Consider the following 26,421-nt stretch of genomic DNA (forward strand, 5'->3'; position numbering starts at 1 on the left):
TTATTTGTCTAGATACTTTAACAATTTTTGGTTTTTGTCTCTTTCCCCGATTTTTTTTTCCTCGGGGAAAATGAGCAAATGAAAGCGCATTGGGATGTTTTCTCACTTTGGGAATTAATTTTGTTTCTGACACTTTGTAACTTTTCAAAACTTCCTCAACTTTGGAAGAAGTAAAGATCAAACAAGTAAAATGAAACTCTGTAATGTTGTCACTTTATAACTTTTCAAAAAAGTGGAAAAGGTATTTAAAATGTAACAGAAAGACGGAATTATAGAGTTTCAATTTTCTATTGCTTTTCACTTTTCCAGAACTAAAAAAGTTTTTTAAATTTACAGAGGTGCAAAAAGGAAAATGTAAAAAATGAGGAATAGGGGGAATAGAGCTCACAGTTTTTAATGCACATTTTAAAGAATGGGGAAACTTTGGGGAAAAAACATAGGACAAAGGAAAAAAAAAGTCAGATCTGAAGCTATGCAAAGAAAATTGCATAATTTGGTACAATATAAAATAAAATATTATTTCCATTTGCTATTCATGCATTTTCTTAATAAATGCATTCTCCCTTATGACTAGGATCTGTGGATCAACTCTAAAGCATTCTACAAGGTCCCAATTAAAAAAAAAAAATGCATATCCATATTTATCTATACATCTACCAGGTTGCAGTGTCTGGCACTTGGTTGGAGGCTGTAAATAGCAGTGAAGCTCGTTTGTGAAGGAGACAGAGCATTCTCAGAGGTCTCTGCTGTGAACTCACTTCCCCAGGCACTAAATTTAAACAGGAATCCCATCACCCTCTAGCCCAAGAGGAAGACACATTTCTTTGATGCTGCCATGATTTATACAAATAACTGTAGGACAGTAAATATCACTGTGCATATTTTTGCTTTGTCTGCCTCCATGAATCTTGTGCTGAGTGCTTATGGTCCAGCTCCAGCAGCAGAGAGATGGATCTGCCCAAACCCCAGGCAGGTCTCCAAAGGCCCAAGAGCTACAGCCTCAAAAAGGTGCCAGAGAAAAGCAATTTTTCTAGGAAGAAACTATACAAATTATGTCATTTTATGCTAAACATAGTGATCCAATTGATGTAGGGCCCCTCTCCTGTAACCTTCCTGAATTACCAGAAAACTAAGACATCTGCTCTCCATGGTGCCCACTTAACCACAGCTGGGCAGGTTGTGTAGCCATCCCCTCCAGCACTGGGGGAATGTTCTGTCCCAGAACAGGATTTTAACCACCTGCAGTGTTAGGCAGTGATGAGCTTCCTGGCACCAAAAGCACTTTACCTCCTCAACAGGGATATAGGTTTGTGTAGATACTCTGAATAACACCTGAAATCTGGGAAGCCCGAGAGATGCAGGCATCCAAATCCCAAAATAATTTTTGAGACTTGCATCAGGGGAGTTTTCATGGGGCAGGAAGGTTCCCTGGGCCTCTCTCTGTGGCCTGGGGGCTTGGGAGTGGTGGCCTTGTCTCCCCCCTAGACTGCTGAAGCCCAGCCCCACACAGCCTCTGCACTGAGTCCTTACAGCCCACACTATCCCATGCCCCCTGGGACTGGAGGATGCTCTTGTAAACAAACCCAAAACCATAGTCACATATGGTTCTATAAAAATAACAAGAAAGTGACTGTGTAGAGTTGGATTTATTCAAAATCATTCTGTACACATTAGCTGTAAACATAAAGAAACAAATGCAAATGGGGGGCACAGGGTGAGTGTTTGTTTTTCAAATGACAATGCTTATGGTATTTACATGTGAAACTGGAAAGACCATAGGAGATGATTCAGATTATTGGGTAAATAATGCACGTTTAAAAATATGACCCTGACAGTCCCTTTTGCTGGTTCTTCATTTTGCTGAATGATTTATTTATAGCATGTCTGTGAATCCAGTCCCTTCTGTGGATGATGTCATCTTTCTCATGTATTACACATGCTGCACACCAGGGAAAAAGGCAGCAACATGATTCAACATTTTACTCTTTCTTCTTCCTCTTAGTACATATACTTTATATACATATTTGTTTCAAATGTCACTAAAGCATCTATTTAAAAATATACATTTATAGAAAGAGAGGAAAAGATTACAGATGCCTGTTCAAGTTAATTTTCTCTGTTACTGACGTCTCAGATTGCAGGCAAACTATTCTGTTTGTGCCATTCACTTGAGCCTTGTTTGTAAAGAATTCACATAGTACTTTACATGTCTGATGGCTAACACAAGTTTGGAGAGCAAATGAAGCCAAGGTGAAATGGTGATGGGGTGAAATAGTAGCAAAAGGGCTGGAAAAGAGAAACAAGTTCAACACCCACGCCCAACAAAAAAACCAAACATGAAAACAAAACAAAAAAAACCCCAAAGACCAAACAAACGAACAAAAAAAAATACCAACCTGCAACTATTTTCCTAAATGAAAAAAAAAAAAAAGGTTCTTAAATATTGATATTTTCTCAGTATTTTATTTACATTTGTTTGTGTTTATTACATATATGAAATATGTAAATCTTTAAATCACATCAAAAAGTTACTGGAAAGGAGGACAACAAAAACTGATTAGAATAACTTTCTGTATTTTGGAGGCAACCTATTTCTCTGCCCTGCACTGGGAAATCCATCCCACACATCAACCTCCCAGCTGAGCACAATATAAGCAGCTCTCAGGAGGCAATGAAAATTTCCAGTTCCTGACAACTTTTATGAGCTGGGATTTGGTGGCTGCCCTTCGGTAAAAAGCTGTGGCTTCCCTTGAAGAAAACATTTCCATTCTATTGCTACCCTGTCAGTCCTTACCAGATACTCTCTCTGTTTAAAAGCTTGTCAAAACTTACAACAGAATCAAACTTCTTTTTTTCTGCAACTGTAATATTCAAGTCATCTTATATAGATAGAACTAAGTGCCTGCTTTAAACCACAATCCATATAAATTAAATTGAAAATAACTTTTATAATAATGTATTTATATGTGGTATTTTGAGTACTTGCTTTATGTTTCACACAAAAGACAAAAATTCTGAATTCTGGGAATCTTTTCTCAAAAAGCCTTTTTGCTATATATTACCTCCAACATCCCAGTTCTTTTACATGCAAAAAGGACATTAATATGAATGAGAGTGATTTGTACAGCAAGGAGACTCAGAATCAAGATGCATTAAAAGGTTCTTAGAGGAGGATTTTAGATAGAGGGAAAAAATCATGGAATTATTCAGTTCATATGCATTTGACTAGTCTATCCTAATATAAAGTATACAGTAAGTAGCTTCTGACTTTTAATGCAATATTCTAAACCAGTGGCTGTTGGACCAAGTAATGAATATCTCTTTTAAATCATCTGTGCCTGAAAACATTTAAGTTAATATTGATTAATGTTTTATTTCTTATATATTCATAATGTCATATATATGTGTATATATATGTATAGATACACTTCAAATTTTATAGAGTAAAAATATATCTGGCCAAAAAATTTATGCATCATCACTGAGGAAAATAGTGAGCTAAGCTTCAGATAAATGTATAAGTTTCTGTCTGGAAAGACTGAATCCATTAGTGAACTGAACTAATAGGTCAAGAAAAGTAATAGCCAAATAAATATTTTATTAGCATTTCGTGAAACTTGCTAATGGTTAAGGCTACTAATCCTGCACTAGTGGGAATCTTTATTCAATATCAGGTCATTATTCAGTACATATTGTCTCCAGTTTCATACAAAGTGACTTTCTGCGTGACTGGAGAAAGGTATTTTCACATTAATTGAATACTCTAGGATACAATGGATGAAATCTGCTGCTGTTCTAACATTTTGGTGGTTAAATTATTGGGGGAATCAAACAGAGCTGTATGAAAGATACATAAAAAAAAAAGTCACTTTTATTTGCAATAAATTTTCATAACTGAATCGTCTCTTGAAATCGTAATTTATGAAAAGGCTGGTGTCAGGCAGTGGGAGCATTCCTTAGCTCAGGATCTCATTTTCCACAAGTGCAGTGTGGAGAGCAGCCCCCCAAGCACCTCCAGTCCAAGTTTTGCCATTTGCTTTTTGTCTTTCTCTTGGAGTCAAGTCTCCCACCATGAGAAACTGGTGGAGATGGGGGTTTCCATGTGCCCCCTATGAAGCCGGGGGTTGAACAAGGCAGCCACAGCACCTCTTGCTGAGTAGTGCTCTGAGCACACACATTTCTCAGAAATTGTTTAAGTAGGACAGATCCTGATGGATCAAGAAGCAGAAGCAGCTTCTCAGTGTTCAGGGCACACTGGAAATTATCCTGTTGAGGCAGCCCTCTCATACTGGTGCTAAAAACCAGAAAATACAGAGCTCACTGGGCAGCTCATGACTACTATCTTGCCTTTCCTTTTATTCTTTTTAGTTTTCTTCCTGTTGTTTCCAAGGCAAGCCTACTCTACACTGTTTTTCCTGCCTAAGTTCATACTCAGATGGTATTTATTTTGTCAAAACCACCACTAACACCAGCGGAACATTTTTAGATTAGGAAACCATTGAACATCAGAAAGAAGCATGAGATCGGTTGCAGTGCAGATGCACCATTTTGATTCAATACCAGTAAAACAACCCAAATGAGTCTGAGATTTCTATCATCCTTTATGCTTTTCTAGCTTTAGTTTAATCCCTTATCCTCAGCATTTGAAAAAAGGAGAAAAAAAATGCAAAAACTTTCATGTTTGAAGACAGCACTTTTTATGATTCAGTAATCACTGAGGTTAGACCATAACACTGATGTACTGACCAAGGGAGCATTCCTTTCTTAGGACACTAAATCAATTTTACTAATTTATGTTAATATTTGAGCAGGGAAAATATTTAATGATTCTCTCTTATCTAGTCCAGATGGATTGATTTCTTTTCCTAAGAGTGCAGTTTATGAAAATATTGTCTAAACTAACTGTGAAGTGCTAGAAGAACATAAACTGCATGATTCTTATGTATAATTTAAAAAGCAATTTCAAGGCTCCAGTTCTATAGCTGTTCAACATATAAAATTCTCACTCATCTCTGCAGTTGGAGGAGATTCAATAGAAGTGATTTTACAATTGATTTCAGTAGGTGTTTTGACTACAAGGGAAGAACAAAATTGGCCAACAATATTTGTAAAGTGATTTTGGATTCTCGGGAGTGAAGGCACTACAGTGTAAATTGTTATCATTTTTATGAGCTGGAGCACTCATCCTATCTGAAATTCTCTAAGAAATTCCTGAGTTTTAAAGAATTTACATCCATAGTCTCATTCTTTGCTCCCCCTGTTAAGAATGAGCACCCATGTAAACAGGAATGCCACAGCTGTAGAACTGACACCGTATATAATGACATGTAGTACATGTCAGTAATAGAGCAGAAGAGGTTTTAGGGCAAATTCCTTCTTGCCTTGCCTTTAACCTCGTGATTTTTGCATTCCAATCATACACAGTGGTGACAGCTTTTCTCTGGGACAATTCCATAGATTGAGGTTTAGGTATTCTCCAAAATTATAGGGGATCTATGGTCAAAATCCTCCAGAAATAGGGTTTGTAACCTGTAACTGTAGTAAATTAAACCAAGGTCTGTTCCCTAGCTTGGAAGCCAGCTGGCATGATCTGCCCACATCTATGCTATTAAACTCTCTTTCCAAAACAGACTGTCTGAATCCAAACTGCCTGTTGGGAATGATCTTTGGCCCATGTTAATTTCCAAATTGTTCCAGTGATTTTTTGGAAGAGTGCTAGCATTCACCAGCCAAAACCATGTCAGGGATTTTGTCTTCTAGCAATTTAACAATACAGACAGCTGAGTTCCAGCGTTTGGATTATGTGCTGACTCTGCTTTAATTTTTTAGTCTAGATGCGTTTTCTATCTATTCCTAGTGCTTTCTGTTTCCCAAGCACATGCTCTACCTACAGGATAACATACCAATGGAAAGTGTTTGTGATCTGTCATGAGAATAAAACTATTAACCCCTTGAGCCCTTGAGTGGACAGAGATATCTAATATGAAATCCTGAGCTAGAGGCTGGGGACACCAAACATGCCATTTTCCAGTGAAGCTGCAGGCAGCTGCTCACCCAGCACAAAGGGTGAGTTCAGAAATCTACCATGGAAGGCCAGCTGATGCCAGGTGTCTAACTTCTAGGTGCTGTACTACTTGGGACACTTGCTCTCATGGCAGTATATGTACTCAAAAGGATTTCAGTAAAGCGGCAGTTTTTCCTTAACTTTGCATGACTGATACAGCAGCTTTAGTAATGTTTGCTTAATTGCATTTGTGCATGAAATACTGTGATATCTACCAATATTTACATCTGTTCATTTATGTAAAAAAATACATGCTCAGGAAAAGGCTAGTGGGAGAACATGTCTGCAAGAGATTGATATGGGGAAAGCAAAAATAAATATTTTTAAAAAAACTACTGCCATAGTTGCTCAAATGTCTTTAGCATTATTGTAAATATTTTCCATTTTTATTTGACTTTGTGTAAATTTTCCTGTCTTTCAAATGAAAACTACATTAGTGGCAACATGATATTTTATATCTGACTGACTAATATAGTAGAAATATACAAAAATGTCTATTCACAAAAAGCTCTTTGGGGCTGGAAAAGTCTCAGGTCATCACAGCTACATCAGGATTGACATTTCAAACAGGCAGTTATCTGGGGGGGTGGTGATGGTATTTTTGCTGTTATTTTCCTAGTTCCAGACAATAACACTTCACCATTCTGTTTGTGGAACAATTCACATCAACTTCAAGTAAAATGAGGATGCATAGTTTTAGCAGTTTAAGTAGGTGGTTTTCAGAAATCTCATTGAATTCAATGAATCTTTTGCAACACTTTTGGCGTTTGATAACCCACAATTGATGAATGACTGCAAATAGATGAGGAAAACAAAACTGTTTTCAAGTTATGGCTGCCCATAGCCCAAAAAAGAGATTGTAGTTGAAGTTTCCAAGGGCAAAAACAGGTGGGCATTTCTCACTGATTTGCTACCCTTTTTCTACTCTTGAAAAAGAGTGCTACTGTCAGAGAAGCAGTTTTCTTTCTGATTCCTGAAGAGAGCGAGCGCTAAATCTCAAAGAACAAGGTGAATGAAATTAGGTGAATGAAAGCAAGTTTTAAAGAGATTTTGGGAATACTGTTACAATAAGATTACGCAGACAAAATAAGTCTCAGCAAGCAAAGGCTAGGCTCAAGTGTAAGCTACTTTACAGACACAAAATCAAAGTTTTTATAGTACTGATTTGAGAAAGCAATCTCGAGATGAATTTGTTCCATATTTATTTATGCATATTTGGTATCTTAGAGAAAGAAAAAACCCACCAAGCTGTACATGTGAAATGCCAAATTGTCACATAATTATCAAGCTTAGCAGAAAAATTATAACTGAAATCTAGATTTTCTTTTTCACTATGCCCTTCTTGGACTGTCTTGTTCTTGTGTACAGATGAATTCTGCTTCACTCCCAGTGTACACTTCAGTACTTGTTAACACATATTTTGAGAAAGTATGACTTGTATTTTAAAGTATACATGTGAGTTGATTTTGCTTGAAGATGATCATCATCTTTAAATTGAATTGTCAGAGTTGTAAAAAAAAATGATCCATCATAGATATGCAGAAATCAGAGTAATGTCAATAAATGTAACATGGGATTTCAGGGGAAAGAGCCAAGATCTTTTTATTTTGACTGTTGTGGGATTTATTTCTAGAGCTGGAGATATTTTTTGAGGGTGGTTTGCTTGTTTGGTTTTGCTATACATTTGGGTGGGGGGTTTTGGGGGATTTTTCACCATTCTATCAAAATGTTAATAGGCTATAAAAAGACTGTCTTAAAACTTACAAAACTCCAGGGACAACACTTTAAGACCAACAGATGAAAATGTCATGAAATTCTCAGGACTTAAAGGATTTTAATGGACATTACATTTTAGTCATTTAGAGTGGTCCAGCCAGCAAGCAATTTTAATGAAAATCCAAATACATACGTACGTGCCTGTGTTAAGTCTGTAATGATGCAAATGTGTGTAGGTAACTGTGTGGGTCTATGTTACCTACAGTCCATATTCTCACACATTTCTTCTAGGGTTAGCCCTAACATTCAAACTTGAGAATATTGTATTCAAACTGAAATACCAAGGGTTTTTTTTTTTTTTTCCCCAAACATGCACTTCTGTCCTTTCTTCCATAATAAAATGAGCCAACACCTGGGCTGCTCAATACCTCTACAGTGATAGTTTTAGGATGTGATGACTTGTGGCTACCAATCCAATAACACTTTCAAACACTAGATATGGAAAATTCCCAATATGTCATGCAGAAATTCCCTCTGGCATTAAGACCTGACATAGAACTGAAGCTTGACTTTCTAAAGCAGTAATAACTGTTCTCACTCAGGAGGAACCAAAGAGAAGGCTTCAGCTAGACATATTTGAGACAGCATGGAGGTGAGCTTAGTCTGTTCTAAAAGATTTCTAGTTTTTCTTTGGTTAACCGTGATAGGACTTGAATAAAAAAAAAATCTATAGGAATTAAAACAAACAACCTCCACCTCCCAACCCCCAAACAAAAAAAACCAAACCTAAGTATCATGGAATACTCTCAGAGCATTGTTTCAATACCTTCTGAAATAACTTAAAATGCCTTTTGAAACTTCTTTGATATGTACAGAAAGAATAGTGGTATGGTGGCTGTATATAAAGATTTTATTTCATTGATTTACAATGATTAGCTTAAACTTCCTGTGTTTACTATGACATGTCACATTCAAACCCTTATTTCACATCAGTTACACGTCTCCATTCATACAAAAACATACTACTACAACAGACTCCTGAATTGATATAGATTGCTTTCAGTGTTCTTAATAGGTCTGATAAGTTAAACAGAAATCACTTGTCGTCCAAGAACTGCTTTTTGAAGAAATGAGCTATTCAGCTGACTGTTGGGATGAAGAAGGAGCAGGAAAATGGGAAGAGCTGTGCTCAAGAGTCACAAAATTATCTGGAATTTTTTATTTCTTGAGTTGACTCTCCCCAGGTCTAAAGGTTTCTATCAGCTACAGCTGAAGTTGATTAGAATTTTTCTATTATTTCCTAGGTATTAAGGGTAACCAACAACCTTCACCCCCTCCCCCTCCCCTGCAGAAAGGAAGGAATTATCTGTTGATATTTTCAACCATGTATAAAAGCTTGTGGAAGTACAGACATTAAATACAATTGAGAGACGTGTCTTGTATATTTCATAGGATATGGGCATACGTCTACTGTCAGGAGCTCTAGAAGGTTAATTTCTGCAATAGATGGCTTGTATTAATTACAAATTTTGAATTTGTAACAATATAACTCCATCATTTCTATAAAACAATATTTAATATACAACAAACTTTCACCACATAAACACATTAAAACCACTTTTTTATAGTTTCAAGAATTGATTACAGGTTTCTCATAAAAACATTTTCATAACTAGAATCTTAATACAGAATGATTTTTTCTATGCCAAAATACATTTAGATGGTAAATTGTTTGTAGAAAAAGATACAGAGAGAAATGGGGTTTGCTGGCATGTAATCCATTTTATTTCATTCTTTCATGGTCAACTTTAAAGCAAAGTTAAAAGATGTTTGTCATAAAATATTTTATTGTTTTAATCCAGAGTCTTAACCAGAAAAGAAGAAGGAAGCTAATTGACTTATTCTGCATTTCAGTGTCTCTCAGGCATGTCCAGAACAGCACTTAGTACACACTGCCTGGACCATAACTACCTGCCAAGGGTTTTTTTGAAAGATATAACATTCCCATTAACTTTCAGCTTTAGGCACCCACAGAATGAGAAGTGGATTCACTGTCATAGCTGAATTGCATTTACCAAATGCAACACCAGAAAAAGAAAAATCCACATAAAACCACATAGGAAGATTGATCACACATTTTTATTAGAGTCTTTTGAACAATTGCATTTTGTTGTTCCTTTATTTAAAAACTCTTGCAAAAAAAGACATTGGAGTGGACTGGTTTCAACCCTGAGCATTAACACTGCATATCAAGTACTGTAGTAAAGAAGCTGGTTAAGTTTGTAGCACTAGCACAAGTCACTGATATTAATCCTCTAGGTGATCAGGTTTTTACAAAAAAAATACATAGTTTTCAATAAATAATGCTTAATTTTACAACTTTGATACAGCAATGTCATACACTGTTTTGACACATACTAAACTCTGCATGCTATATAGTCTACTAGAAGACAAAACTTTGCCATGCATTTTCTTTTTCTAGTGCTAGAAAACACTTTGTCCTCCAGTGCATTGCCTCAAGCAGCCTTACCATCTTCTTTCTCTCACAGCAATAGGCCGTGCACTGGCATGCAAAAACCTCAAGAAAAGGTTTCCCCCCCACCATCACTCAGACTTCTAAACAAAAGTACTTTTCAGCTTTTCCCCCCAAGACCTGGAGTGGCTATGAAAACTAATTTCATGTGGCCTTGAAAAGTCTTTGAAATTACATATTTTAAAAGTGTCATGCTTGAAAAACTGCTCTAAAACATTCAATTTCCCCCACCTGTGGCCATCATGCAACATCATTGAAATGTTGTAACCATCAAAAGTCCCACACTGGAAAACAGGCCTCCATTTTAAAACAGCCCACCAAAAACCAAAAGGAAATAAGAAAAAAAAAAAAGTATCACAGCATTTATGTAAAGACTCCAAAACGCCAACATATATACAAGAGCAAAACCAGATACAAATTGTAAATGAACTAACAATGGCATATAACTCTTCTCCCTGGCTTTGCCAGGAGTTGAGGCAAATTGGTTTTGGAGATAAGCAGGACTATGGAAACGAAAACAAATTGTGACAATGGGAGTTCCCGGATTAATCATTATTACTTGATCAAATTTCTTCAAGCGGTAAATCAATGTCTTGATTTTACTGGAAGTGTGAATTACCAAAATCTAAATCCTTATTCAATAATTCTAATTCTGCTTCTGAACTTTCACAAGTCTTAGCATTTTGGCACCCTTGCACTTTTTCATCCTGCAAGATTGCACTTCACAGAAAATCCAGATGTAACTAACCACAAAAGAAGAAATTTGATTAATTAATAAGGATTGAAACCTCCATTCTCACACTTCCAGGTTGTTGTTCATCATTGAAAACCATTCACCCCTTCTTATCCATATTGCTTTAGGGGTTTCCTTGTATCTACAGAAGTCATTCCTTTTAAATTGCTGTCAATCACAATTTTTCTTAAGAGTTTTTAAAATATTCCTATCTTTGCACTGGCATAAGTATTGGGTTTTCTAAGAGAATCTCACCCCAAAGAAGGTATTACTTTTATACATGAAATATTATGAACTTTTGCTTCCCTTTTTGTAAGTCATTCTACATTTTCTGCACATTTGTGCTTTATATTGAATATAAAAATAGGTCTTTAAAACTCTATTTACTTTAAACTCACTAAAAAACTACTTGCATGTGAAATTCTCTTACAAATTCACTGCATCCATGTAGAGAAGATAAAACTAATTAGGCAGTTAATTGGTATAGGTAGTGTGCAAAAAAATTAAAAAAAAACCAAAAAACAATCACAGCCTTGGATGTGAGTGAGGGGAAAGGAAATTAATCAAAAAAAAAAAAATACAACTGTATAGTAGGGGAAATGTAAGGCAACTCATTGTATTAAGTTTTTGTTGTTTATTTTTTCCTGGCCATTCTTACAAATGAAGGTTAAGAGGAGATAAGACACCTATCCTGCCAGCAGCCCTTGAGGCAAAAACTCCCATTAAGCTCAATGAGAATTTTTTATTTTTTTTTTAACCAGAGCAGGTTTAAGGCCTTACTAGGCAACAATTGTGAAGACGTAAAACAGAATTCATGAACTGTTTTGATTATCAAACACCTAAAACTTACATGGCCCTGACTTTGACCCCACACCAGTTTTCCCCTGGTGTAACAACAGAGTTGCACTTTCCTCAAAAAGGCAGGAGTGAAGGATCATACTGCACGCATGCAAATCACATTCAATAGACTTGTGAAGTTTCATCTGAATGTCAGTGAATGCCTAAAGAGCATGAAGCACTTTAAGGACGCTTGGAATGAGCTTTTCTACCACATTTGTAAAAGACTGCACTTAAAGAAAATGTTTCTTAATTGCGGTTATTTTAAAAGGAAGAGGAAAGAAACAGAGTAAAAACATCAAAAGAGGAAAAAAAAGCTTGCAAAAAATGTTCACCTTAAAGATAAAAAGAATCAGCATGTTTGATTAGGTTTTACATTGAGTTGACATCCTCAGTGTTAGTAAGGAAATTGTCCTTCGACAGAGAAAAGCTCATTTTCCTCCCTCCTATCACTGAGTCCTATTACACGTAGAGTAGTATTGTACAGAGACAAATGCAAGGAATGTGGGGAAAAAGGCCACGGGAGATGCCAGGCCTGCAACAGGACTGCTCTAGCACATCAACAAAGATTCCTATGCACGCAGAAAACAAAAACGGAAAGAGAAACAGAAGGTGTGAATATTATTAATGACAAAATAAAAAAGAGAGTAGCTTAGCAGATGCTATTTTTCATGAGTAGAAAATTGTTTTTTACTCTCACTGAGATCAGTAGGAGCTTAGGCATTCAACAGCATCAAACTTCAGCCCTAACTATGCAGTGGCTTAAACAGAACACTACCTAGTTTTTTCCTTGAACAATATACAATAATAAACTCTAAAATAAATGTAACTCAAGTGTTTGGCCAAAAAATTATTTCCCTGCACCATATACCTTCACTCAAAATATTCCTCTGATATAGTACAGTATAATTCCCATTTAGAAGAAAGAAAAGATATACTTTTGAGTGGGTATTATATTCTTTGACTAAAGTAGACCTGTTGCTCTTTTAAAATATGCCTGACTGCTCTTTAATTGGATCATTTAAATCAGCTATCCTTGAGTAATATTTTAAATGGTAATTTTAAAAACAGCTTCCAAAAATATATGCAAGTCAAAACTTTTGTAGGCTGAGACCCAGACCTTATTACAATGTTAACTAAATGCAGCCTGTATTTGACCATAATCATTCATAACTCATTGAACATCTGTAAAGCACAAATGTTTAATGACACTGCCTATTATCACTTTAAGAAACAAGGATGCATATCAGAAGAAAGGGACTGAAAGAACGAGTCACCCTACCCTCATGATAGCTTGAAGAATTACTAAGAGAATTTTGGCTCAGTTTTAAGACTTAGAACCTGATCAACTTACTCCATCACCCTAGCCCAAAACAGGATTTTCGATAGCAGGATAGTGAATGGCTAGGCTAGAGCACTTCAGTGTAACTATTTTCTTTCAGTCTTTTGCCTTAGAAGAGATAAATGTCATTTGTTTTCAATCTGATTTCTAAGTTATTACATGGAGAACACACTAATCATTTGAGACCAAAAACTGAAAATTCAAGAAACTCTGTTTTATTGAGGACTATCCATTGCCAAGGATATCTTGTATATCGTAATTAAGTTTGTTTTAAAACACAGTTTCTCATAAAGAATTATCACAATGCAAGACATAAATTTGAGTTCCCAGATATGCTATATCTCTTTTCTGATAGCAAAGATTTAGGCCAAACAACTTTTATTTAGAATCATGAGTGTTTTATTATTATTATTATTATTAGAAAGAGATCAGATTATATTAATCATTTTACTACCAGTTTAACTAACCTAAAGTAAGATATCTCACCACTTAAATGCCTAAGAGTTGTCTTTGATTAAACATAACATGCATGCAGGTTTTAATGTTATGTTTTATTATGCCTTACAAATGCGTATGTAGGATTTTCATTTCAGCAAGTCTGAAAGCCTGTAGCAGTGGTTGCCACCAAAATACCAGCACAGTGAATTGTCCCTGTAAACAGCTGGATCATTAATTAGCGGAGAAAAAAAAAAAAAAAGTAGTAATAATTTACCAATGCCTATCAGATAAAAAAGTAAACTTCTTGAGAAACAAACTTCCACCTCGTGAGTCTGTTTATTGCCATCAGCAGCTATTTCAGAGCACACAACTGAAATCCGATGGCTGCTAAAGTCAAAAAAAAAAAAAAAAAAAAAGCACACTGACAAAGTCTGCTCACCTACAGCCGAAGCTCGTAGCCCTGCCTGCGCGGAGCGGCGGGCGGCTCTCGGGAGAGGCCGGGGCCACGCCGGCGGGCCGAGCGCTGCCCGGGGCGGAGGAGATGCAGCACCGCTCCCCTCAGCATCTCCACCTCGAGTCTGGCCCAAGTTATTCACCACAAACGGGAGAGGGGGAGGAAAAAGCCCAGCGAGGAGAAGCCCGGGAGCATGCAGAGGGGGAGAGTCGCCTTCCCGGCAGCGCTGAGAGCGGGCGGGCAGCCGGCCCCGCCGCGCCCCCCGCCCGTGAGAGCGGCTGCGGGGCCCGCGGGGCCCCCCCGGCAGCGGGGCTCGCTCCCCGCCGCGGGCGGGGGGAAGGCGGCGGAGCCGAAAATGCCCGGGGCGGCCCCGGGTAAGCAGCAAGCAAACCCCGGCCCCGCGGAGCAAAGCCGGCGGGAAAAAGGCGACGAGAGGAGGAGGAAAAAAAAGGAAAAGAAGCAGTCCTGACTCTCCTCCCCCCCTAGCTCTGCTCATGCACTACAGCCTACAGCTACCGCTCCTCCGCGGGCGAGGGGTGACAACACGGCATCTCCAGAGTTACTGCTACAGACACTAATTGCGATACGAGTTTCTATCAGTTCCAGCTGATTTATTAAAATTGTAAAGATACAGACTTTCAGCATTAAAAAAAAAAAAAAAACAGGCTATGATGTTGACAGTGCACAAGTCTGCTTTTGCCATCATTTGCTACAAAATATGCAGATGGTCTGTACTTTAGATTATATTGCACAACATGAGAAACTTTTTAAACTATGTGCCTTTTTTCTTTTTTTTTTTTTGCTAAAATCGAGAATCCAGTTTCATACCTTCCATCTGGGGCCCCATCCACATATCACAGCGTATGAGATACATAAAATCCTACTATAGTACAGTACATATACAATCTTTTAAACTAAGATAACAGCTCTGAGGTCTATATCACCATTTTCAATAAATCTTTACCTACAAATATTGAACAAATCTGAACTATAGCTGTACAAAAAAAGTGTTTGTTTCTTTTTTTTTTTTTAAACCACAAGGCCTTTAGATGCAAGGATTACTTTTTAAAATTTTAATCCTTTTAAAACCAGGACGTAACGTACCAACAAACTTGCATGCTAAAAACAGAGAAAAACAAAGAAAATAAAAGGGAAGAAGTGCCTGAAAAGTCTTACTGAAAAAACACAGCAAGAATGTTCCCTTTTCACTGTACAAAAATACGCCTGAAAATATATTAATTTTTAAAAAAGACTGAGGTCTGTTATGTATCAAAAATGTTTCAATACCTTTTTGTACTGAGGTCTAGGCTGTCTGGTATTCAATCAAGGAGGTATAAGGGAACAAGTTACAAAAAAAAAAAAGTTGGCAAGTAGAAATCACATTTGTAAAACCATAAACAATTTGATCTGAAAAGTAAACTCTGATCTTAAGTCAGTTCAGTTATTTGTAAGCGTTTGTACAGTCTGCATTTTTTCAAGCTCCCTGCAGCTTTGTTAAGAATCGGATGCATAGAAGACATCAGTTTTCTCCCTCCAAAAAAAGTTGCAATGGTCCCTTTCGGAAAAAAAAAAATCATAACAGTTCGTTAAGATCTCTCACGGGAACAAAAAATAAAAATCCACAAACCCCCTTGAGTAACAGTTGTGCTGCCAAAAGACTTCTTTGCAGACCATCTTCCAGACTTCAATCAGAGACCGACAAGCTTCAAACAGCGCCTTCTGTATCATTTTTCCCCCAGTCCCATTTGCCTTTGCTGTTGTTGTTGTGATCACCAAACATAATAAAAATTAAAAAAAACACAAAAAAATTAAAAAAAAAATCACAACTCCCGGGCTCGGAACTAACTTCGAGATTTTTTTTTAAAGAAAACAAGACTTATTTTTTTTAATCATTATCATGATCATTATCATCATCATCATCATCGCCGGCGTCGCGCCGCTCCAGCTCCGCCGCTCTCGCCGCCCGCCCTGGCCGCCGCCCCCGCTCAGTACGTGAACACCAGGTCGGAGAAGTTCGCTTCCAGCCAGTCGCCCGCGATCATCTCGCTCAGCTCCGGGGTACAGTAGTCGGGGAATTCGAAGTGGGAGCCAAGGCTGCCCTCGCTGAAGGAGTCCAGGTCCTTGTCCACCAGCGAGAGAGAGAGGTTGCCGCCGGCGGCGCCCGCCCCCAGCTCGGCGGCGGCGTGGCCGTGCTGGGAGAAGTTGAGGCTGAGGTCGAAGAGCAGGTCGTCCGCCTCCTCGCTGCCGGCCGACGAGGTGGAGATGGACCGGGAGGAGGCCGGGGAGAGGCCGGGCGGCTGCTGAGGCGGCGGCGGGCCCTGCTTGGTGATGTTCTTGAAGCTGTAGTAGAGTCTGCTGCCGCCGCCCGCCGCCGCGGCGCCGCCCCGCACCTCCTCGTACAGGCTGGCCCCCTCGGTGGACTCCGCCGAGGAGCTCAAGGTGGGGCTGGCCGGCACTTTGGCCACGTTGTACCGCCGCAGCTGCTGCGGCCCCGGCTCCTCATCCTCGTCGTCCTCCTCCGCCTCCTGCTTGATCCGCAGCTGCAGCTCGTCCTCGTCCTCCTCCTCATCCTCCTCCTCGTCCATGAAGACGCACTTGACCGTCTTACTGCTCACTTTCAGGGTGCCGAAGACGTACTCGTCTCCCGCGTAGTCCCCGTGGTGGGCGGTTTTGGCTCCCGGCTTGGGAGGCGAGGAGCCGGAGGAAGCTTTCAGCTTGCTGCACTTCTTGCTGGAGCTCTTGGCGCTCTTGCTGCCGCCGCTGCTGGCGGGCGCGTTTTTCTCGGGACTTTGGCTGGCATTGGGCTTGGCCGACGGGTCCATTTTGGGCTTTTTCCTGGGACGGTACTTGTAGTCGGGGTAATCAGCCATGTGCTTGAGCCGCAGCCTCTCCGCCTCCCGGATGAAAGGGATCTTCTCGCTGTCCTTCAGCATTTTCCACCGCTTGCCCAGGCGCTTGGAGATCTCCGCGTTGTGCATGTCCGGGGACTGCTCCATGATTTTTCTTCGCTCGATCTTGGACCACACCATGAACGCGTTCATCGGTCTCTTTATGTGCCCCGACGCCGTTTTGCACCAGTCCGGGTCGCTCTCGTCTAAAGCCACGGGGCTGCAAGCCATGAACTCGCCCTCTTCGGTGTCCATCGCTTCCCGGGGCAGGTTGCTCTCCGCCTCCGTACTCTCCGCCTGCTGCACCATGGTGGGCTCCCGCCGAGGCGCCGCTCCTCTCCGAGCCAACAAAGCCGCTCCGCCGCCGCCCCCTCCCACCGCCGCACCTTGCCCCTGCTGCGAGCTCCCGTGTGCGCCGCGCGGCGAGGCGGAGCCGCGGGGCCGGGCGGGCGCTGTGGCGGAGCCGCGCCGGCGCTGCGGCCGGGCCGGGCCGGGTCGGGCGCGGCTGGGCTGGTGCGCTGGGCGCGCGCTGTGCCCGTCCCCGGCCTCGCGCCGCCGCCCGCCCTGCGCGCGCTGCCCGTTCTGCGAAACTCCCGGCTCCGCGCCTCGCGCGTTATCAGCGCCTCATATGGGTGACATCACCGCCGCCGCCGGCCAATGGCGCCGCTCGGCGCCGCCCGCCGCCACGCCCCCCTCGCCGGGCGCTGACACACCCCCGCGCGGGGAGGAGGCGCCGCCGGCGCTCCCCGGCTCTCGGCGGCCCGGCCCGGCCCGGCCCGGCCCTCCCCTCCGCCCGGGGGTCGGTAGTGCCGCCGTGGGGGGCTTCGTCCGCTGGCCCCCGCCGCCAGTGCGGGGCGACGGGGCGCGGGGCGGCGGCGGCTCCCCCGTGTCTCGCTTCCTCCGGAGGCCGCGGAGCCCCGCGAGGCCCGGGGCGGGCGGCAGGGGGCGCTGGCGCTCCGCGGCCGCAGCTCCGTTGCCGCGGCAGCCCGGGAGCGGAGCCGCCCCGCCGCGGGTGCCGGCGCATCGGAGCGCGGCGGGCGGGGCGGCCTCCGCGCATGGCCGCCTTCTCCTCCGCGGCGGGGCTGCTCCCCTGAGCCCCCGAGGAGCGCTCCGGGCGCCTCGCTTCCCTGTCCTCCAAGGGCTTGTTTCGGTGTCTGGTCGGTAAAGAACGGGGCTGAGGGAACGGAGGGTAGAGCCTGGTGCTCTCTCGGTTCCCTGCGGATGCTGACGGTGCCTCGGTGGCCCCGGCCCCATGGTCGGCGGTGACCGGGATGGGGGAGGTCCCCTTTTCTCCCGGGGAGGCCCGGGCTGTCCGCAGGAGGGACGTGAGAATTATCGCACCCACCTGGAGGCACTTACCGCGTGGTGTAGGCAGAGGATAAAGGCACCTTCCCCAAAGTACAGCGTGAAAATATACAGAAAGCATCAAACAGTGATGATTTTCTGTTTGTTTGTTTGTTTGTGTGCTTATTTTCTCGGAAGCACCAAGTTATTCAGGACGCTGTAGTGGATAGACCTATCCGGATAATCCTGTGTTTGATTTTATCACAGAATGTCTGAAATCCAAAGGTTGATAGTGTGCTGCGCACCTGTGGTCATTTTAATTGCAAAAAGTATGCTGGAGATTGGTTCACGTACTGTTTAATGCGTTCCTTTGTGCTTTTCCGGCTACCATTTGCAGTTATTAGAAAAGGGAAAGTTTAATAAGTTTTGTGATGGTTGCTGTCTGCATACGGACATAATGGCAGTGAGAGGAATGAGCACAGCCTCTCCTCTGCCCTAACACATCCTATGAACTGGTGCTAATGGGGCAGTAGGTCCCCTGGTACATCATCCTCTAATTATCCCAGTGGTTCATTTTCCTCAGACTACAGCAAAATTACTGTGTTTGGATGATGTGACTCTGATATCATAGGGCTGCAGAGTGGCCAGAGCTGTTACAGGAACAAAACCAAACAACTGAAAACGTCACACACCTCTTTTAGCTGTAGGGATGGGTTTGGGCTGCCGGGTCTCAGCTGCACTTGACATGAGTCAGGTGGAGCTTGAAGGATACATCTGAGGCAGATACATCCTGTTATGTTCCCTTCCTTGCCCGACCCCAGCTGGGTGTATAGCATAGAGGGAAGGAAAAGGGCATAGGTGAAGAAGGTTCAGTTACTTCATTGTAATGATGAATTTTGAAAAATTGTGCTCTGCCTCTCCATGACTGTGCCCAGCCATGATTTCTGCTCTGAGGCTTGTTGCCACCTCTCTCTCCGCCTCTGACTGCACTTTGTGGTACAATCTAGCTTAATAATAATGTCTATCCTTTAAGACACAGGGGATAAAATGGAAAATTTGACTGGCAGGCTTCTCAACCTGTCATAAAATGTTAAAATTTAGAGAAACCACATGAGAAGAGGGTGCAGTACCTCTGGGAGGGAGTGCCTGAGTTCCTGTCGCAGCTGTGGTCAGCTGTGGTCTCTCTGGGGAGGGCTGTTGGCAGCACAGGGCATTCCTTCGAGAGGATTGCAAGTTTGGCACTTCCTGCTCCAGCTGGGTGAGGATTCGCTCAGACTGGGCACACTGTAGGGCCTTCTGTGTCAGCAGGATTTTGTAAAAATTGAGAGGTTGTTTCTTGTAATGATGACGTGGACAGGAGTCTCGAGAGTGTGTAGGTGCCTGACTGCCTCGGGGGAAGGCAGCTTTGATACTGCTGGAACCTTTACTAGGTTGACAGCAGAATACCAATGTCTCACCTAACCCTATTTCTTAGTATTCTTCTGTAAGTACCAGTATTCAGATACCTAGGGAGAGATTCTGCAGTTTTACATGCATTTTAAATCCAGATAGAAATAATGGTGTAATTTTGCAAAAGGAAAAGTGTCAAAATGTTTTAATTTGATGTTGGCATTTATGGGAGATTTCATTATGTCACATAGTTGCATAAAATTCAAGCTGGTGAAATGAAAATTGAATCTTTATTTCCTGTGAAGTGAATAAAATCAATGAATTTTCACAAAGTACTGCTATTTTTTTTTCAAAACATTTTACAAAAGCCATGAACTATTTTGGAAAATTTTCACTCAATTGCAATGGAAGGCATATAATCAATATTGATAAGACTGGGACTCAATATGCCAGGGTGACAGAATCTGACTCTTAACACATTAAGATCAGGTGAGATCATTTTTAATAAAGCTTTGCTGTAATTTGAATCCACTGTCATTACACCAGACTTCTGGGATATTTCCACTCCTTCATGTGTGTCCCTGTGAAGATGTGTATTAATGCTATGGGCATCACATAATTTTCATAAATCCCATTTCTCTATTTTTGTGGTATATCTCATTTTCTGAGTGTCTTGGCAGCATTTCAATTTTTCCTCAAAAGTGATCTGTTAAAAAGCATTACTGTTTTCTCATGCTTATTCATGTTATGTGTTTTAGTTGTTTTTTGTTGTATTTCAAGGGTAGTGCTAGGAAGATAATGAAGCTGAAAACAGACTGACAAATAATAGCCACACTCTATAAAACAAAAAAAAAATCTCGAGCATTTTAAAAGTCTGATTAAACATGTACATGAATAAGTAGATATTACTGTTAAAATTAAATAATTTTATGTTCTAAAAGCAGTTCAATAATTGCATGTGTGCATGTATATTCCTATTAGCGTGCAGCAGTTAGAGCTAACAGCCAACTACTCGTTCTTTTGAAATTCAAATGAATAATCATCTTCCCATTATCTAGGTCAATAGGAGGCTGGGCTACCCCAGAAAGTGGGGAAAAAAAGCAGGTAAAACAGGATTCACTAAAGAGCTTAATGCTTTTCTCCTTGGATGGAGTCTGTTTTTGTGGGTCTGCATCTACACTGGGTTTCCCAGTGCTCTGGCTCGGGAGGTGTGTTATTCTGAGTGACCTGAGGCATGTGAATGGCAGTGGAAGCACTGAGATGTCCTCGGCAGGAAGCTGGTGAGGTGCCTGCAGAGGCCTGAAGCGGCAGGAAACTCTTCATGCAGGAATACAGGTCCTTTGCATGTGGCCCAGTGTGCCCACATGTACCCCCATCAGTGCTTAGAAAGGTGAAGTGAGGCATGTTTTTAAGAGACTGAACTTACACAGTCCTTACAAGATTTTGACTACCAAACAGGAATGAAATATGAGTAAAAAAAGGTTTTTTGTTCAAGAAATAGTGGTTTAGAAAAGTGGAGGATATTCACTCTCCTTACAGGGTCTGCTCTCTGTGTTAAATTTGAGTAAACTGAAAGCCAAGATTTTTACTGTGCTAACTCTGATGATAAATAGTACTATGAGTGCAGTGTTCTTTTGGCTATTTATTTCTTGCTTGTTCTGAATTGTGCTGCAGATTTTTGCCTGGAGAGCCCAAAATGACTTTGCCTGGGGAACGTGTGGGAAAGCCGGAGTTACGCACCTTCTGCAAGGTGTGGGAAGTGGTTTCAGTCACAAGCTGTGGATTCAGAATGGAAGAAAGAATTACAGTGTCAAGAGGGTTTTGTTTTAATGGAACACATATGATGAATTCTGAATGGAGAGGTCATTCTCAAGGTTAGTTCGCAGACACATTTCCTAGAGATCTTCCCTGGAATAAACATAAATTCCTTGAGTCTTGCATTCATGAGGAAAAAAATAAGCTGTGGTCTTACTTCATGTTAGCTAACACAGGGTAAAATAGTGGAAAGGCATACAGGCTGTGCTTTTTAAGATTTGGTAAATCTTCTCTGCCTTAGTGTTTTTATCTTAAGCTGCTAATTCACATGGAAAAGCCAGCTTTTTGTCATTGCTAGGAAAATGGCATTCTCTCTGTCTTTTCAGCATGGTATCCATGCTCTTGGATTGTGTAAGGCTGGTTCGCAAAAAGTCTTTGTTTTGAAAATGAAAGTGCCCAGAGCTGACAGGTGTCACAATCAAACTTCAGCTAAGAGGTAAAGTGGACTCATTTAACCAAAAAAGAGTAGTCATTTGAGAGGATAAACTAGTTTAATCATAATCTAGAAAAAATTTACATCCAATTTGAAACTAAATGCACACAAAGGTATCCAGATATATTTCATCTTGATTTTGTTTGCAAAAAAATTTATTTTGTCAAAAGTATGTGCATCAGGTACCACTCTGGTGAGGGCAGTCTGAGGGTGGTTTTCTGGCTTCTCACCAAAATGTGTGGCATCTTCTCAGGCAGCGTGGTCCTCTGCTGCTGGAGGGGTCCAGCTGGAGCCCAGAGAAACTGGTAGTGGGAGCAGGAGCAGCTTCTCCTGACTCTCTTCCTGCCAGACCTACATATTCCACTTACTTATCATCCAGTACCCAGCTCTGCTCCTGGCCACCCAGCAGAGCTGTGGCACAGGTACTGGTTTTGAACAGCCTGCTGCCTGTAGGTAGCCCTAGGAGCATTGCTTACTGTTTGTTAACACATGGCCAGCAAAGACATCTAGAGACAAAGTGATTATGTACCTGAGTTGAAATAATCCAGGACTTAAAACTGGTGAGTCCAGGTCTGGCATGCTGGAGTATGTTGTTGCTCCAACATTTTCCCCTGAGGCATTCTTGGATGACAGTGCTGTCTCACTGGGACAATACAGACAGGCCATTTCCTCTCAGCACCAACATACTGATCTTACACAGCAAGGTGTTTTAAGAAACCAAGATACATAACTTACTGATTTTTAAAATATCTTAATTGCAAACTGCGTATCTTAAAAAAAAATCAAATATACTATTTAATTTAAAAATTATTCCAAATATATAAAAAAATTCCAAATATATTTGAGCAACATGTGCATTCAAAACCATATGCTCTAAGAAACAGCATAAAAATAGTGTTGGGATGTTCCATGTACATTGCACCCCTCTCAGATTTTTGTTTCCGAAACAAATACTTTTCTTATTGGTTGTGAGATTAAAACCTGGCTCTGTGAGTCAAGCAGGGTCCCTTCCATCCCACAGATCATTGTAGTACTGGTAGTTTTGCTTGGAGATAATTTCCTCAGCCACGTGTGTGTAACCCTATTGATTTGAACGTCTGCCCCAAGCAACACCTGTGCAAATTCATGGATGGCACTGGGATTGCACAGATGCCATGGAGGGCATATTCTGGCATATAGGACATTTATTACTGGTGGTGATGCATGAGATGGAAGGGGTCCAGGACTCAGGCTGAGTTTGTGCAGCTGGCAGTTTGAAATTTACTTGCAAACTGAGCTCATTGGGTAGAAAAATCAGTGTGATAATGAATCCCGAGTCCCCCATGCCATTTTTACCAAATCACTTTAGGGCAGAAGAACAATTTAGAAGAGATGTGTCTCTTATTAAACGTGTCTGAAGATCACGCTTCAAAAAACATGGAGAGAATCCCATAAGAGATTATATTGCAGATATTTGATACAAGAAATTACTGTTTCTAGGCTTGTTTAAATGGAAACGTTTACTTGTTTCTGCTGAAAAATTGATGCAAGTAAGTTTAATGTGTGAATTTAAAACAATTTTATCTTAATATTAATTATTCAGCCACCAGTTACATGAAATTTAATGGAAAACCCTTATTTTTAGCATGTTTTATTTTGATTGATATGAAATCTTCCACAAAAATCAGAACAATTCAAAGTGACAGAGTTTATTCATAATGCTATACATTTCTATTGCTGGCCTGTAGACATTGAAATCCACAGTGTTTTAGCAGGTCTCTTAGGAAAAAATGTTTTACCCTGAACCAATTATAGACCCTTTCTGGCTAAACTGCAGAGCCAGTTTGCTTAATATGGGTAATTTGATGTTGTAAAGTATTTGTCAGTACCCTAGGGTAGTCTCTTAGGGCACACAGGTTTCACTGTGTAATATTTCACACTTGTGTGCCAGTTAACCTGCTTAGTTGCAGAATATTTACAACTCATATAGGATTTATTACATCATGTACTTAATTTATACAATATGCCTAAAGCTTCTCTTCATGACGTATAGAATGATAATCATACTTATTGTAATGGATTTGCTTACTGTTTTGGGTGGGAGAGGGGAATGAAGTCTTTTTAGTCCATCAGGCTCTTTAGAATGTGGAAATTTAGCAAGGATGTGACAAAAATGTGTAACAATGTATTTATTAGGCATCACACCAATATAACCATTAGAGATATAAAGCATGTGCACAGTTGAATAGACACAGAAATTTATAATTTAGCTTTTCCTTCCTCCTAAAGAGCAGTGGAGGGCTGCAGCTGGCCTAGCCCTCAGTGACAGCCAAATAACATTGGAGCCAATAAAATGGACACAGGGTGTTTTCTTTGGGTCTGCTATCATGAAGGAGGCAGCAACATGACCTCCTGCAGGAAAGACACTTAGCAAGTCTCATGTTCCACATGCTCACTAGATTTGGATCTGCTCATCACTGCACTTTGGATACACCACTACAGAGTAAGTGAAAAGCCACTCTGAGGCATATGCCCGAGAGATCTCAGTTTGCAGCACTCACACAGTGAGCAGGATTCTGCAAAAATCTGCAGGGGTTTTGCTTAGAAGGGCCTTGCCCTAAATGCCACCTAAGTCTTGTGCCATTTCCTAATCAGAAAATGGAGTATGCCCAAGGGCATTGCCATGATGTGACTTGTCCTCTCAGATCAGCAGGGAGTCCCCCAGCAGGGCCCAGCTCAGGGGTTTGAGCTGTGCTCTCCCAGGAGTGCCTGGAGTCGAGCTGAGCTCAGTGGTGTGTGCTGCCTGCACAGAGACCTCCTTCCCATGGAGCTGCGAGGCTCCTTGGCCCCTGAGCAGGAGCCACTTGGAGCACTCAGCACATCCTCCAGGTGCCCTGACTGTGCTCCCATCTGAGCCACCTGTGCCCAGCTTTGGCAGAGCTCAGCTTGGACAAGCTGGGATGGGCTTTTTGGGCTGCCCTGACTTCTCCCTCCAGATGATTCTTGCTGGATCCTGGGCTTGTGCAGGCAAAATCCAAGTGAAAGAAGTGCAACAGCTGTACAGTGGAAATGAAAATTAGAGTTTCATTATTGAACAAAGAAGCAGACCACATAATATTCCTATTGGTTGTATAAATTTAGAGAAAAAAAAGGTTATATGAAGTTTTTTGTAAAGCTCTTTATGTCCTTGTTTTGTTATGTCCATGTAAATTTTTGTATTGCCATTGTTTTAAAAAGAAATAAATTTAACAAATGTTTCATTGCCCATTTTTTTTTCAAATGGAAAACAAACAAACAAACCTCCTAGTTATAAATAATATCAGCAGCCAAAAGAAATCGTACAGTAGCTAAACAATGAAGGCACATAGAAATGCTGTTTATTTTATTTCTACACAAAGCCCCACTGAATTCACAGGAATTAATTAAATATACTGAATGTGACTCTGGGCAAGTAGTACTTCAGTTAATACTGGGTTTAATTTTATACTTTTACTAATTTGTTATAAATTTGGTTATTAATCTATTAGAAATGTATATGCATATTAAAGCAAATTACTAATTACTATGAAAATAACTTTGTGTTCTTTCAGTTCCTAAAAGAATATTTACTAAATAGTCACCAAAACCAGGTAACTGAAAAAACCCAAGCATACTATTCCCTAATAGCCTTTGCTGTGCAGTGAAAGTGAGAAACATCTACTTATTCTATCCACTATTTCTTATTTATGGATGTGCTAGGAGATTTGAGGCACATGCAAAACCCTGGCTATACCAATCACTTAAGGATGGAGAACAAATTAATTTGGGGAAGATTAAACCAAAATCCCAAACTGTCTGTTCTCCTCCCTCCTCCTTCCCTTACATTGCAAACTGTGCAGTGTTGATATGAGCACCACCAAGATATTCAATAACATTAGAGGCTTGAAGGTTTCCTGATGCTTTATTACACAATGATGAAAATATCATAACGCCTCTAACTTCATCAAATCAGGCATTTCATTACTGCACTCTGCAACTATAGAAAACTGATTGTCTTGTGTCAGCATGGCCCGAATCCAGTTCTTGCATACAAGACATGGTTACTAATGATTTTTGTAAGTCAGATGAGACTTGGTCTTATTTTTTCTGTTTTGCTGTACTAGGAATTGTTAAGACAGAGCAGCAAATAGGTAGAGTTTATTACAGGTTATCATACAGTTTGTTTGACAAAGTGGTCAATCAATAATAAACCAGAAATTAATAATTAATTGTACTTGCTATTTGCATAGCAGTTGATATTTCACAGCAATGTGAAGTCTGAGGTACGAATTTATTTTCAGCAATTTATAGAAGGGAGCTGCAGTTTTGGGGTTCTCCCTACACCATCAGTACTGGTCAGAAAAGGACAGTACAGGGAGCCAGAAACCTCTTCAGATATCTGTTTCCTGCTTTGGCTGGAAGGGCCTGGCTATGTGATCCAGGGGAATATCTGTGCTGCCAGCCAAGTAGTGTGTAGAGAGAACCATTTATTAAGCAC

General features: G+C 40.9%; 1 protein-coding gene across 1 annotated transcript; it reads right to left on the bottom strand.

Moving 5' to 3' along the window:
• Positions 1 to 9,900: 9,900 nt before the first annotated feature.
• Positions 9,901 to 17,557, bottom strand: SOX11 (SRY-box transcription factor 11). Its single transcript, XM_038133732.1, has one exon. The coding sequence runs from the start codon at positions 17,312 to 17,314 to the stop codon at positions 16,103 to 16,105; it is 1,212 nt and encodes a 403-aa protein (XP_037989660.1). The 5' UTR covers positions 17,315 to 17,557; the 3' UTR covers positions 9,901 to 16,102.
• Between the last annotated feature and the right edge of the window lie 8,864 nt (positions 17,558 to 26,421).

This window comes from Motacilla alba, chromosome 3 (genome assembly GCF_015832195.1).
Source record: "Motacilla alba alba isolate MOTALB_02 chromosome 3, Motacilla_alba_V1.0_pri, whole genome shotgun sequence".
NCBI classification, from domain to species: domain Eukaryota; kingdom Metazoa; phylum Chordata; class Aves; order Passeriformes; family Motacillidae; genus Motacilla; species Motacilla alba.